The 15,932-nt window shown below is 37.2% G+C and overlaps 1 protein-coding gene and 1 long non-coding RNA gene across 2 annotated transcripts; both read right to left on the bottom strand.

The window, feature by feature from the left end:
- Positions 1-901: 901 nt before the first annotated feature.
- LOC112189147 (tuberculostearic acid methyltransferase UfaA1-like) lies at positions 902-4,422 on the bottom strand. The gene is given in 7 exon segments (XM_024328422.2): positions 902-1,296; positions 2,955-3,060; positions 3,228-3,308; positions 3,403-3,499; positions 3,502-3,538; positions 4,070-4,163; positions 4,238-4,422. Coding segments are annotated over 7 exon segments (546 nt in total). The 5' UTR covers positions 4,297-4,422; the 3' UTR covers positions 902-1,224.
- Positions 4,423-8,535: 4,113 nt separating this feature from the next.
- Positions 8,536-9,880, bottom strand: LOC121051015. Its single transcript, XR_005804804.1, has 6 exons — positions 9,841-9,880; positions 9,619-9,737; positions 9,136-9,238; positions 8,918-9,014; positions 8,775-8,830; positions 8,536-8,659 (listed from the first exon to the last, which is right to left on the bottom strand). It is a non-coding gene; the product is annotated as an uncharacterized LOC121051015 (long non-coding RNA).
- Between the last annotated feature and the right edge of the window lie 6,052 nt (positions 9,881-15,932).

Below are 15,932 nucleotides of genomic sequence, written 5' to 3'. Positions count from 1 at the left end.
TTTAGCTAGCAAATTAAATTATTACATGGGCTGCGTTCCAATTAAATTACAGATTTTTGGAGCTAGATCACTCTTCCAACTTTGAGGCCACCAAAATTCCAGACTCTGCTGCTTGTCTCATCCTTGTTGAAATCCTTATGAATGTCAGTGCTGTGAAACCAGGGAAATAAGAACACCAACTTACCAAGCAATGTGAGTATTTGACTGCAGTAATGGTAATGCAGGACAGTTTTGTAGCAAAGTCCGGCCGCCAGTACAACGTAATCCATTACCACTCTTCCTTTCCAGTTTCCAATCCCAAAGCTTTGGGCTAGCCATGACCCCAACATTGTTCAAAGTAGCATAGTGCTTTAGCCCAAAGATTTCAGAAGTAATTGCAAAAATCACAGGGAACTGAACACCAACGCAAAACTCTGCAACTATTGATGGCATATACAGACCATTTGGGACATTGAATTCAATGAGACGGTGACCAATGCATGATAGCAAGAGGGAAGCAGAGTAAGCATATGAGGTCTAGTGCTATTGTACTTTGTGATCAAAATTTCTGAAATCATACCCAAATTTACATCTGCAAGGTAAACCCATATGCTTGTGAGAGACAAAAATGTGCTTATACTTCCCAAACCAGTGCCAACTAGACCCAATTTGTTTATCATCGTAAGTATGCCGCCTAGGCCATACAGTGTTGTCCAGAACAGACATAACATCTATGCTGAATATCGCTTGGAGCAGAGTTCAGTCCTCTCATATGTTAGGTGGACCAAATATATATGCTTCATATTCCAATAAAGACATTATTTTCTATTTTTCTTGTTGTTTGGTAATATTAATGGCACTCAAGAAGAAGAATTCCATTTCATAGTGAATTTCTTGTACTCTTGAACATAACCGAAGGCAATCTTCACATGCATCCTTAAGTTTCTTATGCTTCAAGAAAATTAGTTCCTATTTGGTTTTGTTCCATACCATCCATTTCATAAGGAAGTGGGATCGATATTTTCCTAAGAATTGTCCAGATTTAATGGATCGGATAACTTGAATTCCAAGCAATGGAATTATGATACAAGAAGACCACAGTTTGATAAAGCAAATAATAGAAAATATATAGAAAGACGGTAGTTTTTCATGGAAGCTTATACAAATCCAACACAAGAGATAAGCCATCTGTACACCATTTTTGTTCAGCAACAGTTTGTTCTCAACATAGACTCTGCAGAACAATCAATATGCTGAAGGGAAACCCTTGTATAGATCGCTGAATTCAAGAACATTACCGGGACGTGAAAACACAATCTGCACAGAGACCACAAAGAGGGTATATGATGAAAAGAATAATTTTTTATTATTTCAAGGGCTAAAATCTGTTTAGTCACTCTCTGTACATTGCCTCCAATATCATTTCAGTTCCTGACATTTAATTTCATCCAAAAACTCCATGATCTCTCAATTTCTCACCAATGGAATCATTCCATTAACTATCTGTCCAAATGCTTCGTTAAGCCGCCCACGTGGCAATCCTTTTCGCGCCAACTCAGCTCAATAATTGTGAAATATTCAACATAGCCATGTGTTCTTTCTCCCTTCCTTTTTTCTTTAATTTCTTTTATTCTTCCTGCATTCAAGTCCTCTCTTCTTCCTCATTACTCTCTCTCCTGTTCGCAAAATCAAAACCCAATCTTTCTCAACCAACAATAAAACCTTACAAACTCCTAAACCCTCAGACCCTTAAACCCCAAACTCCCAGACCCATCTTCCCCTTCAAAACCAATCTCCCTTCCCACCTTTCTCCTCACTTAGCCAACCAGACCCTCCACCCATCACCCACCACTCTTCCTTAACTCCATCCAAACTTCTCAGTGGCATTTCATCGAACACCTTCCGCACAACCTTCCCGCCTCTCTAATCTCCCACGCCCTCTTCGACCTCCACAAAAGCCCTCATCTTGTCCATCAAGTTACATCCCACATCGACTTCCACCGCCTCGAAATTGAAACCCAATGCCTCGCCGTCGCTATTCTTGCTAGTAAGTGCTTGCTGTGAAATGAAGAGGGCTGATGAGGCTTTTGAGTGCTTTAGCTTGATGACGAGTGAGAATGTTATACCTAGCTAAGAGTCTAAGACTAGGACTTATAATGAATTGTTGAGAGTTTGTTTTCGAAATTGAATCGAACGGAGAGGGCTTGGGTTTTGTATGCTGAGAAGTTTAGGTTGAATATCAAGTCCAGTTTCTTGGGTCGATGGAGAAGTTGGGGATCGTCTGGGGTCGGAATGAAATTTTGGAGGAAGTTGAGGGGTTTCCGCAATGGGATTGGTGGTTGGGCTCAGAGAGAGAGAGAGCTTGGTGGTGGTTATGGTGGTAGTGGTGGCAGTTGTGTTAGGATTCAAATTGGGATTCAAATTTGCTCTCCACTAAAATATATACCACCACTTAATACAAAATTACCACGTGTTATAAAATATAATTATAATTTATCATGATATTTTATTAAAAAAAAATATTTAATTAATTCTATATAACGTGGTAAGTTTTAATAGGGTGGTAATATCACCACAAAATAAAAGTGGTGAGCAAATTTGAATCCAGTTGTGTTATGCTTTGGATTTTGGGTGTGAAGAAGGTAGGAAGAAAAGAATAGAAAAAAATAAATTAAAGAAATTAAAAGCTAAAAAGGAAGGGAGAAGCACAGAGCTATATTGAATATTTCACAATTATCTAGCTTCGTTGGCGTGAAAGGGCTTGTCGCGTGAGCGACTTAACAGAGTATTTAGACGGATAGTTAACGGAATGAACGTATTGGAGAGAAATTGAGAGATCAAGGAGTTTTTGGATAAAATTGAAATGATGTTAGAGTAGAATACACAGACTAAATAAATTTTAGCCCCTATTTTAATGAATGAACATGAAAACTGGGGGTTGGCAGGAATGTATGCCAAATACTAAAGAAATGTACCTGGTAATTTCCAAGAGTACAAGAGTTGAATCCTGCCGCACAATAATCAAAATAATACTCCCATGTCCGAATGAATTTTTCATCGAATCCAAGAGCTAGTATTTCACTATAAACACACAAAGTCATTGCACCATTGTTAAAACTTAAAAAAACTTTTATAACATCTTGGAATCACAACCATTTGTAAAATGTTAAAAACCATATATAAACCGATAGTTGTACAAGCATGGAAGTTTGGGATGATTATGAGAATTGACTAGGTCATCTTCTTACCTATGTCTCTCCGAGAATGTTTTTCTCCAATATCCTAGTGTTTGGTAATAATGAATTCCAATGTTTTCCAAGTGCTGCACACTGCAGAAATGGAAGCTTTATAAGTCAAAATAGAAATTGCAGTATAATATTAAACCTTACGAAATTGTACTTATTAATTAATAACTGATCATACCTGAACCTGGAAGAAGCAACCATAGCTGATGTTACCCTACTTAATGAAGGTAACAATCCACCCGGAAAAATATACTCCTTTATGAAGTCTGAACTTCCCTATACTCATCATAACGCTCATCCGGAAAGAATGTGCACTGAGAAAGATCAACCACCCTTAACCATTAACAGAATCTTGATTAATTTATATGTATTGATCAATGTTATAGTTGAACATTAGAGTGTTAGGCAACCAATATTTCCTAAACATCATATATTAAGCCAACACTCTCTTCCAACTTCCAAGTGCAACTTCATCCTTCACATGGAGAGGTCGAAATATTCAAGGCTGTAGACACACACACACACAGAGACAGCATCACCTCTTGCATATATACACCTTGCGATCCAACATATTAAATGGGGCATATGGTATATACAATATAAGCCAATTAATAAATATGCCCCAACAGCTCAAAACTGAACAAGATGTATATCAAGCTCACGCAATAGCTAAAATTCTACATTTTTCTCGATTGTAAATTAAGTAGAGAACTAGGCGAGATCAAGCCACACAAAACGTTCAGCACTATATGCATATACCACTCAAAAGAGGTACAACCAGCCATTAGAAGAATACCCAGCCCCTATTTTATTCCACCTTAAGATAATATTGTATGAGATATTACCTGTAGAATAAGAAGCCCATTTTCTGCTAGCATAGAGTCACAACAAGAAAAGAATTCCTCCATAAATTCATGGCCGACATGTTCTAGCATCTCACTGAAAATTGCAACATAGATCAAGGTATGTTTTGGAATATATTTTCGGAAAAATTTGTTAGGAATATTACTCACCAACAAATAATTCTGTCATATTTGTAGTTCTGAGGCAATTCGCGGTAGTCACGCAGCATAATTTTGATGCTTTCCTGGTTTGATTAAAATTATTTCTTACACATATCAATCATTCAATCTTTTTGAGTTATTCATAATCTTCACTTTAGTAGGTGTTCTTGAAACTTCTACAAAGGTCGAAGTCAACTTTTTTTTTTTTTGATTGGGGGAGATTAGCATTAGAAAGTTAGCAACACACACACACACACCTTTCGGGGGGTATCCCAGCAGACCGAACTAATCCCTTTCGAACGCCACGGGGCATTAAGCACCCATTAGCTGGCCACCAAGGCCTCATGGGGATTCGAAAGCCAGACCTGGGGGTTCCAGATTGGGAGCTCCTACCACCCCACTATCCCTAGTGGTTCGAAGTCAACTTTTTTATTATTTTCGTATACTTTAAAAAATTGACAATAATATTTATTTATTGTTTGTATTTAAGTAATTTTTTTCCTTCTAAAATACACTATCAAATTTAATGTAAAATGGTTACCCAATAATAAAATTTGTTGTCAAGTATGTAAATTTTTATATGGCATACATATATGTATTGTAAGGATTTGGATCAAGGGACATCATATTTCACACAAATTTTGGCACATCTTGTAAGTCATTAGATTTTAAAATGTTCAGTGGTCTGAATTTGTCGTTTGAATGATGTCAACACAACACTAAGTGATGTGGATAATGATGTGGCATTATTACATATTCCAATCTAAAATTATAATTGAATCTAAAAGAAAAAAAAGTCAAAATTTAGAGAATACATAACATACACGATCGAAGGAAAGAAACAAAAAAAATAAAAAATAAAGAAGAGGAGAAAAAACGTCGGACGCTAGAAAGAAGAACTCCATCGAATAATCGAAGCAATTGCATATCCAAACTATTATGGATGAAGAATCGTGATCAATATCACTTCTAATTAGAAACTGTGTCACTTAGCATACACATGGGAGTTTTGAGATATGTGCAGGATATATATACCATGATCAGCCATCCTAGGCATATTTCCACAATGCTAGGTGTATGTACTACACCTCTCGAGCCACAGAACACCATGAAGTGGATTTTACTCAACTTACCCATTGAGAAATTTCTCTCCTATAAGTCCCTCATTTTGGTTGTTTTCAATTTTTTACACCTAATGACGATGGAAGAACACACATCAGAACTGGGTGGGCTACTTTATATGAATGGAAAGCTAGTTGGGAGGATACAGATGAAAGTGTAGAGTTGGAGAAGATGATCTTCTCCAGTGTTTGACTTTTGTTCTTCTACTCTTCCTTAATCTTTTTTTCTTTCTCTTGGCGTTTGTTCTGCTATTCTTGTTCTTCTTTTGTTCTTTTGATTGTGTACAGTTCTAATACGAACAATATTTAATTTTTTTTTTCTTTTAGTAAAGAAAAGTTTAAATTCAATTATAATTTTAGATTGGAATATGTAATGTCATGTCATTATCCACATCACTTGTTGTTGTATTGACATCATTCAAATAACAAATCTAAACCATTGAACATTTTAAAATCTAATGACTTACAAGATGTGTCAAAATTTGTGTAAAATATGTCGTCCCTTGATCCGGACCCGTATTGTAAAATTATCCTAATTATGCAGCAAATTTTATAAAACTCAAGACACCATATGTAAACAACAATCAGGTCTCTTGTCTAATTGCTAATGATGGGATGTGAAATTTTGGGCTTATATATTATTCATTCTATGCCTTTACCAAATCATCATGTCCCTTGACAAACTTGTTGGCACTATACCAAGCATGGCCTTTATACTGTCAAGAGTGGTTACAGATTGGTCCTTCAGAGAAGAGATTGGTCTACAGGTGGAGAAGGTAGTTTGGATTCACAAGCTAATCTTCTTTGGAAATATGTTTGGAGTATCAAAGTTCCCACTGCTGTTCGTTTTTTTTATTTGGAGAGCTCTGACTGATATTCTGCCATAGTGCCATGTGCATGCACACAACCTTTACAGAAGGCACCTGCTCCTTTCTCCACTCTGTTCCAGATGTAAAAGGGTTCCTGAGACAATTCTTCATGCATTGTGGTCTTGTCCAAAGGCAAAAATGGTTTGGGTTCTTTCCCCACTTCGTGGTGCTATTGGAGGTAGGCAACAAGGGTTATTGAAGGATCTGTATCCTATGATTCCTATCTAAATCAGAGATGGCTCTTTTGGTGTGGTTATGTCGCCGAATTTGGCAAGCAAGAAATGAGGAAATATTTCAACACAAGTTTGTGAGTGCTCAGTTTATCCTATCTCAGATGCTTTCTTCTAATTTTGAATTTCTTTCTGTTACTGCTGTTCCTGCTCGAAATCAGAATGTTAGGCTCCTATCACTTCTTGGATTAGACCACAATACCTCTTCTTTAAGTTAAATGTAGATGGTGATTTATCTGATGATTCAAATTTGAGGGGTTTGGGTGAATTTTAAGGGATGAAAATGGTGAATTATTACTTGCAGTATCTAAAGGAATGGTTGGATGTTTTAGTGTTAAGGCTACTGAACTGTATGCTGCTGCTTTGGGACTTTAAGCACTGCTTCAAGCTGGATTCCAATATTTCAAAATCATCCTGGAATTGGATGCCTAGTCTGTGATCTCTGATTTAAATAAAGAGGGGGTTGATCTTTCGGTAGAAAGTGTCTTAACTAATTGAAGAGGTGAAGACAATGTTTCACCTCTTCCCTTCAGTGGTTTGTACAGATTACCCTAGAAAATATAATCATACAACACACACGTTAGCTAGGAATACACACTTGTTTGTTACATTTCAAGTTTGGATAGAGGAAGGGCCACAATGGCTCTCCGATGTACTTATTGCTGATGTATGCATCTAAGTGTTTCTGATATATATTTCTTTCCTTGAAAAAAAAAAAAAAACCAATTATGTAAACAGGGGCAGACCCACGTGTAGGCCTGCAGGGGTCCGGACCCCCCTAAACAAATAAACAAATCAGTTAAATAGTACTAGAGTTTGTACAAAAATTTAAGATTTTAGGTTTTTTAACCGATTGGACCCCCCAGATTGCATATATACTATTAATGTAATCATAAATAATATATTTTATTATAAAAGTTAGTAGTTTGTTTAAAGAAAATAGAAGATAATAATGAAATCACAAAAAATTAAAAAAGAAAAACAAACCTCTCATTAGATATTTACTAAAATTATTAAGAATTCATTTAATGACAGTCATTTATATGCAAGGGAAAAATAAATAATATAAGGAGATTGATGTATAAGGCTCTAGATTCGCTCGAAAAGTTTAAGATATTTATATATTGATTGATATATTTATTTTTTTTTACATATCTCATTTATTTTTAGAGCTCTTTTACATTTTGAGATTCAGCAACTCTAAATTAAAATAATTCATAAAAATGAATTGCTTGCTATGTGTAATGTTTACAGAAATTTTTTTGTAAATTTTATTGGTAATAGTTTTGTATTTTGTATGGGCCCCCCTGATTATAAATCCTGGTTCCGCCCCTGTATGTAAAACCCGAAAGCTATAAATTTTGGTACGTGAAGGCCAGCATCATTCACTTTCTTTTCAGCAAATTGCACTTGTTCCTTCGACAAAGTTATGCCAGTGTATCTACAACCGGTTTGCTTGACGACTTCAATGGCGAAGCCTCCCCAACCACAGCCCAACTCTAGGACTTCATGGTTCTTAGTAATTCTAGCCTAGATTAATAGAAAGGAACAAAAACAGAACTGTTTAAAATAGTAGGCAAAATCACAAATATCAAAGTAATAAAAGAAAACTAACTTAAATATGGGTAATTTACTACAAATTATTATAGCCTTTAAGTAGATGATGACCTCACAAGTCAAACCCAGTCTTTTACAGAGAAGACTCACCTTTTCAATGAGAATACTGATTTTCCTTAGCTGTGCAGTCTTCAACTCTTCATCTTCTTTCTACTCAATGATGTAACAGGGAGAAGGAAGTGTATACTTTAAACATGTAATTCCTTTCATGCATGCAGTACGTGCAAATGGTGCTATCAGTTACTGTAAACTTATAGGAAGCTGATTATTATTCTTACCTTAAATACAGCAGCGGAATACATCATTGTTTCGTCCATGAACAGCGAAAAAAATTCATTATTCTAGATCCACACACAAAAAGTAGTAGTGAGCTTGAGTCTCATGCTAGCTAACATGGCATGTATCGTCCAGGTTTTCCTCTTAAAAAATAAAAATAAAAATAAAAATCCAGGTGATCATAAATTGTTTACCAGATCATAATGGTGAGAGATGTTCCTTCGAGCCTCTGTAAGAGAGTTTTGCCTTGAAACGTGATGAAAGAGATATCTTGCTGGGGCTAAACAAGCTTCCTTTAACAAAGGCATCCACCTTCCTCTATATAAGTATATATAACCAACAAGTTCGATGTAGTTATGATTTGGATGACGTACTGTTATCTATACCTTAGTAAACGCAAATTCATAACAGATAATATTGTTATTGCTTGTACCTTTCCTTATTCATTTTTGAGAGGGAACAATTTGAATCTCTGTTGGCAATGAGAATCTGGAAACTAAATAAGGTTAGCAAGACGGAATTTAATCTTCAAAATGAACAAACGATTTTGCAGCCGAAACTGATGAATGATATTACCATTAAGAGATTCTCAAGACCTTTGTCTTTATCATCAAAAGAAAAATCGCCATTGATATATGCATCTGCAAGGCCTAAATCTGCCCGTGTCCATTACCTGACAAATAGATACTGCTCATTAGTGAAACTGAGGGAATTTTGATCAATTCATACATGTATATTTTAACTTCATGAGTACAAAGTAGAGGATCGATGCATGCAGGCATACATATATATACCTTCCAGTAAAATTGAACGGGGTTATGAACTTTAATAACAGATTTCAAAGAACAGCCTTTATTGCTTCCCTCAAAGGTTTGCACCATTCTTTCTTCTAATAAGCTGTAATATATAAGAAGATAAAGCAGACAATATACCATTTATCAGAGTTCTTTGACAAGGGAATCGCCTCAAATTCTGTCAACGTGCTTTGAGAGATTTCATATGGAGCTCATCACTCATGCATAGTAGTTCAGAGAGAGAGAGAGAGGGGTACCAACTAAAGATGGCAATGCAATGCAAATCGATGAGCGATTACTAACTATAAGTTTGTCATTTATATGATTCAATTCTTGAGCTTAATTAACGGAGAAAAAGGTTCAAAACATTAGTGCAAGTGTGCCCCAAGGAAGCAACTAATTAACTGGCTAGCTGGAAAATTTTATCATCCAAGGAAAATAGTTGTGTATTTAAGAACAAAAGCTAGCAATAGCATTACTCACACTAAACATCCTGTAGAGATATACTGTCTCAGAAATCTAGTAACATATAGGCGTGCGACCTTCTCCAAGAGCGCACAACCTTTTCCAAGCACACCAGTTGCTGCAGCCATTGTTCAAACCTGCAAAATAGTAACACTAATTCCCTATTCAGCTGGATTCCACTACTTCTGTAATTACCTGAAGAGAAAAAATTCACTGGTTTGATAGATTCTGGAGAAAGACCTTGGAGATGGAAAACAGGTTTGTTCGCCCTTATCCAAATGATATGTGCTGTATAAAGTCAACAGCATTGGATCACCGTCTACTTGGAGCTAAATATAAACAGTATAATACTCCACACCGCCATCTACTCATGGCTGTAACAATATAATACTCCACACATGGCTGTAAGCCTGTAACAATATAATCCTCTACACCGCCATCTACTTGTAGTTGTAATAATATAATAATACTCCATGTTTTTCAGACATCCCGTTTCCACATCATCCACCTGCCCTCTGCATTGGACGATACGAAATACGTGTGACCGTTGAGCATTGCATTTATACTTGAGCGTAGAGAGATTTAAATCATCTCTTAAGATTTGCGAGATCTTAATTTTTAGATGTGAAATCAATACTCTATAATATTCGCGCTTAAATCTTTTTTTTTTTTTTTCTTTCATATCTACACGCTGCACTCTCGTTTTCTTTACCACCAGAATAGACTGATGAAAATTTTGTTTACCACTTGATATATAGTTAATTAGTTAGGTTGCAGACTTACAGTGAATCAGAATGTGTGGAGATTATCAGTCGTCCAGTACTCTTTCAGGAAAAGAAAAAAAAACCTAAAATACAAATAATATATAGGTGGTAGAAAAGACTGAAATGGGTCCGTGACTGCACATAATGGCATTGGGTTTTTTTTTTTTTTTTTTGTGTGGATGAAGAATGTGGCATTGGGTATTTGATGTCGAACATTGTGTTATTGTATATGTTCTGCGTTAAGATCCAATCTTATAGGCATAGAATATAAAAATAAATAAAAAATCCTCCACCCCTGTTTCTTCTCTATTCCCCTATATCTGCTTGAAATTTGTAATGTGTTCCGTTTTAATAGTCATTTAAATCTGTTAAGTTAAAAAAAAATGATCTTGTTCCATATTTGAAGAAGTTTTTTTTATTTTTATTTTATTTTTATTAAGGGTCGGTGCAGGCCGCATTCTCAAACCTTGATTAATAAAATCACAAAATACATGAGGGAACATGGTACCTCAACCCCAGATTACATAATAAGCATCATAAGAACTTCCTCAATTATTTACCTATCTATCTATGAGGACTTAGTAACGGTTTTTTTTCCCCACTTTAAGGGATCGCTTGTGAGATTCATTTTTTGATCACATATCAGCAAACTAACCATTAGATTTTTATGTCTCCATAAGTAGATCATTTTTGTAAATTTTTACCCAAATTAAAAATTATTAAGGTAATTCATAATCGTGTTTTACTATTATAAACATGAACAGTTTAGGTTAGACGGATTTGGTTCGTTCATTGATTTAATATAGTTCGTTATCTTAATAATTATTAATTTGGCTGAAATTTTGCAGAAGAGATCTACTCATAGAGACTGAAAAACTGAATATATCCACATCTCGACCGTTCAGTTTTTAGGTACTAATGTATAGATTATCTCTAAAAAATTTCAGCCAAATTGATGTTCGTTAAGGCATTGATAACTGCCTTAAAAGCTAGTATAGTTCAGGTTGGACAGATTTAGTTCATCCTTTAGGCTTGCTTATTTACTATGTTATTTCATAGTGTATAGGCTTGCTTAAATAAGTGAGCATGAGTACCGTCAAATGATCGGACCTAATCTATGTATCGTTGTAGTTTACCACAAACTCTTTTTTGTTTTTTTGAAAGAACCACAAACTTTTTATCTACCCATAGATGGTAGAGGGAGGATATGTATGTAATGATCATTTCTGAACTGAGTATTAATATATCAACATGATACTATTTCAAAAAATAAATAAAAAATCATTGATTTGTCTCGAAGGACAGGAGGTGCGCAATGCCGCCCTAGGCAGTCTTTCCTCCGGGCTAAGCCGCTGGCAAAACAACCACCAGTGTTGAATGATCTAAGAAGATTCTTTAGGAGAGTATGGGTTCTCGACAAGAGTTTCAAGATTCAAGAAAGGGAACACAACCATTTTGTTCTGAGTTTTGATCTACTCCGAGATCAGAACAAAGTTCTCCTGGGAGGTCCATGGAGGATCAATCATGCTCCCATTGTGATGCAGGAATATGATGGAGTGGCACCGATCCAATCTGTGGCCATGAACTCTCTCGCTCTTCTTCTGGGTGAAGATCTCGAATATTCCTCCGGCGTTTGAGGACCCTGATACCAGCAAGGACATCGCATCTGTTGCGGGTAAGTTTTTGGAATTTGATGATAAATTGTTTGACAAGACGGGGAAGGTTAGGGTTAGGGTCTCTCATGACCTAGCCAAGCCCTTCTTCCTCCTGAAGAAACTCCGTCTTGCGCCAGGCGTGGAACCGGAAATATCTTTCTTCTTTGAGAATCTGGTTGGTATGTGCAACTCTTGTCACTTTCTCATACATGATGGAGAGAATTGCCCAGTTAGCATGGAGTTTGCAAAACATAAACAGGCTCCAGCCTACTGGAAGACTTGAGATTGGATCTCCATCTTTAAGTTTCACTGCGGGTAATTTCCGTTTTCATGGGGTGCAAACGCCGGTGTTACCACCGATCAATCGTGTTTTGTTCCAGAATTGCACAACTCCACGAAAACCCGTCATACTGTGGGAAAAATTTCTCGCCAAGGAACATGATAACTCTTTGGCAATTGTCCCAGTCGCTATTCAAAAAAACAAAATCTCTCCTCCTAAGAAAGTGCTTGCATCACCAGAAAATGCTTTAATTATGGTCCCTGAAGCAGTGCCGTCTCCCCCTAAGAAAGAACTTGATGTGGTTGCACTGGCAGAGACGGTGATCATGGAGTCTGAGACCGTGCAATCTCTGCTAAAAATTGTGAAGGATGGGATAGTGTCACAGAAGTTGGAAGTGAATGTAGGGCAAGAGCATAACACTGCCCCTGCCAAGAATGAGCCAGTGAAAGAAAAGAGAGGCCGCTCTCCAAACTCAGGGGCTTCTCTAAAAAAACTCGACATTCTGCTCCCGGATTTGTTTCAAAAAATCGAGCTACAGGATGCACCTTTGAAGAAGCTAAAAATACGTAGCTTCCCTAGGAAGTTTACTGCTCGGTCTCTTGGCCTTACTGAGGCGCCAGGAAGTATTTTGTTGCCCAAAGAGCCAATGGTGGAGATCCCGAAACTAAAGAAGAAGAGAGGAAGACCACTGGGGTTGAAAAATAAAAATCCCCCAAAGTCTAGAAAGATTTCTACTGCACAGGTGACTTGCTTGGAGTATCATACCAAGCCTCCTAGCCCTAGTGAGAAGGGCAAGGAGAAGATTTAGGTTTTTTGTTTTTTGTTTTGAGCCTAGCCTATCTTCTATGCTTTTGTATAGGTTATAGGCTCACTTGGAATAAGTGAGCATAGATTGTACTAGTGAATGGTGCTAGCATATCGTTGTCTTACTAGCCCTATGTTGGCAGGGATTGATATGTATTCGTGCTGTTCTGGCCTTTGCTAATAAAATTCTTATTTGATGATTCCAAAAAAAAAAAAATCATAGACAAATCTCCAGATTCTGAGTTTATTTTTTCCATATTTTATCTTTCTCCCTGCACTTTAATTCTTATTTTCTTATCTTACCTTTGTGTATATTTTTTTCTTTCGTGAATCTTACCTCTAATCAATCAATTAATCCATTTCATTTGCTCAATATTCCTTAAGGGCAACTCCAACAATAGAGTTTCATTTGGGTTGCTAAACTCATTTTCACACCTTCTTTAGAGCATTATTCATATAATTCGTCTACTCATCTCCAATAGGAAGTATCATCTACGCGGTGGCATATTAATTTTTCCTTTGACAATACTATTTTTTTAATAATGTGTTTTACATATTAAGTCATATAGAAAACTCAATATTTACTGTTTCCGGTGTATAATTATATTTATAATTTTTGGTGTTCTTTTTTTTTTGTGTGATTTTTTTCTGATATAATTTGCATAAAAAAGTTTAATCAAACAAGGGTCGTCATTTTGTATTAGACGAACCACAGCCATCCATCTATGGACTATGGGGTGGGCTTCAAGGTTGTCTGACCCACATGAATGCAAAGTCTCTGCTTGCAGCCGAAACTTTCATACGTATGTCGCGCATAGGGCACACGATATGCCAGTTCTTATGTCTCACCCACCTGCTATGGGCTTGCAGTCTCAATTTGAGACCAATCTCAGAATGGAAACATATTCGGCACCTCTTTTAGCACCATGTCACATATTCGGCACCTCTTCTGGGTAAAGTAGAAGACAGATTAGACCTGAGCGAAGCATATTGTTGATTAGAGGGGTGTTTTCATCAATTACTATCTAACAGAAAAATTTTAAAAAAATTCCGCATGGACATTAAGAGTCCGCTTAGGCCATATGGCCGCTCCCCCTGCAAGGGAATAGAGATTTTAGGCTTTGGGCATGGTAAACAATCGGATGAAGTGTAGTTAATGGTAATTTACATATTATGTCATTAATATGAGAAAAGTAAATATTTAATTTTGTTACGGGTGTATAATTATTTTGATAAATTTTGGTGTGTAGGTTACTTGACCTAGTGGTAATAGGGTTAAATTAGAAGGATATAGATTCCTGTTCAATGTACGATTACTTTCCTTGTATGATTGAGATTCTATACATTGTAATCCTCTATAGAAAGAGGCCCCTATTATCAATGAGAATACACAACGATTTCCTCTCAATTTCAGTTTCTCTTCAACACGTTATCAACACGAAGCCCTAACCCTGAAACAAATAGCCAAACCCTAATTCAAGAAGCTAAAAACCTTGAATCTGAATACAAAACCTTGAAGCATTTTCTGCCTCCATCTCACACATTGAAGAACTCGATTCCAGGAATCCAAAACCGGCAGCGGCACCCCAAGAACCGGCCGGAAACCTACTGAACCCGCCACTGGAAGCTCCATACAACTTGCAGCAAATATTCCACCGGTTCACCATCTTCTGGACCTCCAATTTCCACCAACTTTTGATAGCAGAAGCCAGTTGATCAAAAGTTTCAGGAACCGGAAGAAAAAGTCCAAAAATCGGCCTAAAAAGACGTGAATCGGCCACCTGAGCAGCTGCATATTGAACCGGCAGAAAAGAAGAAAAGAAAAGGAGAAGAAAGCAAGCCCAGCCCAGGAAAAAAAAAAAAAAGGGAAAAGAAGTCAAGCCCAAAGAAGAAGAGCCCAGAAGCCTACTGACCTGACCCGGCCCACTGATACACCTGACCCACAGCCACATCATCATTCACGTCAGCACAGCCACATCAGCATCCGGGGGACCCACTACCACGTCAGCTCGGTCAGCCCCTGGTCAACAGTCAACGGTCAACCCCTGGTCAAAGACGGTCAACAACTTTTCCGGCCACTTTTCCGTCGACTTTTCAGGCCATTTTCCTACGACTTTTTCCGACCACTTTTTCCCGTCAAATTTTCCGGCGACTTATTTCGAGGTATTTTTTTTAAACGTTCCCGTTTTTTTTTAGAGTTTTTAAATTTAATTTCTCTTCTTTTTCGGGGACTTGCAACCTCCATTCTTCTACACTTACAGTTTGTTGAGATAAAACGATCGACCGCAAACATCATTGTTTCGATCTAATCCAACCCCTCTTGGAATCGAATTTCTTGGAAGCGACTAGACTCGGAAATTCCTAATTTCTTGGAAGCGACTACGCTCAGAAATTTTATTTGTTTTCGTTGTAGCCTTTTTTTCGCTCCGAAACTAACCCTAATTTCTTGTTCTCTTTCAGGATGAGTAACCTGAATAAATTGGACTTTGCTCCATTAGGAACAACTGGCTCTGAATATCACATGTGGGTTCGTGATATCTGCCAGCATCTCAAGGCCGATGGAATCTTGGATACGATTCTCGAGCCTAGCCAGGACGTGCTAACTGTTGAGCAAGCTCAAGCTTTGGAAGCAAATAGAGCAGCCTTAAAGGCAAATAAGGCGAAAGCCATCATCCTAATGACTTGTCATATGGATGATTCGCTCCAGTACGAGTGTATAAATGAAGAAGACCCCAGAAGGCTGTGGGTCTCACTCGAAGATAGATTTGGCAACGTCCGTGACCCCTTCTTCCTGACCTAGAAGTGAGATGGCATAGCCTCCGCTTCTGT

Source organism: Rosa chinensis, chromosome 1, assembly GCF_002994745.2.
Source record: "Rosa chinensis cultivar Old Blush chromosome 1, RchiOBHm-V2, whole genome shotgun sequence".
In the NCBI taxonomy this organism is placed as follows: domain Eukaryota; kingdom Viridiplantae; phylum Streptophyta; class Magnoliopsida; order Rosales; family Rosaceae; genus Rosa; species Rosa chinensis.
The sequence above is the reverse complement of the archived record's forward strand: the minus strand, read 5'-3'. Positions and strand labels throughout refer to the sequence as shown.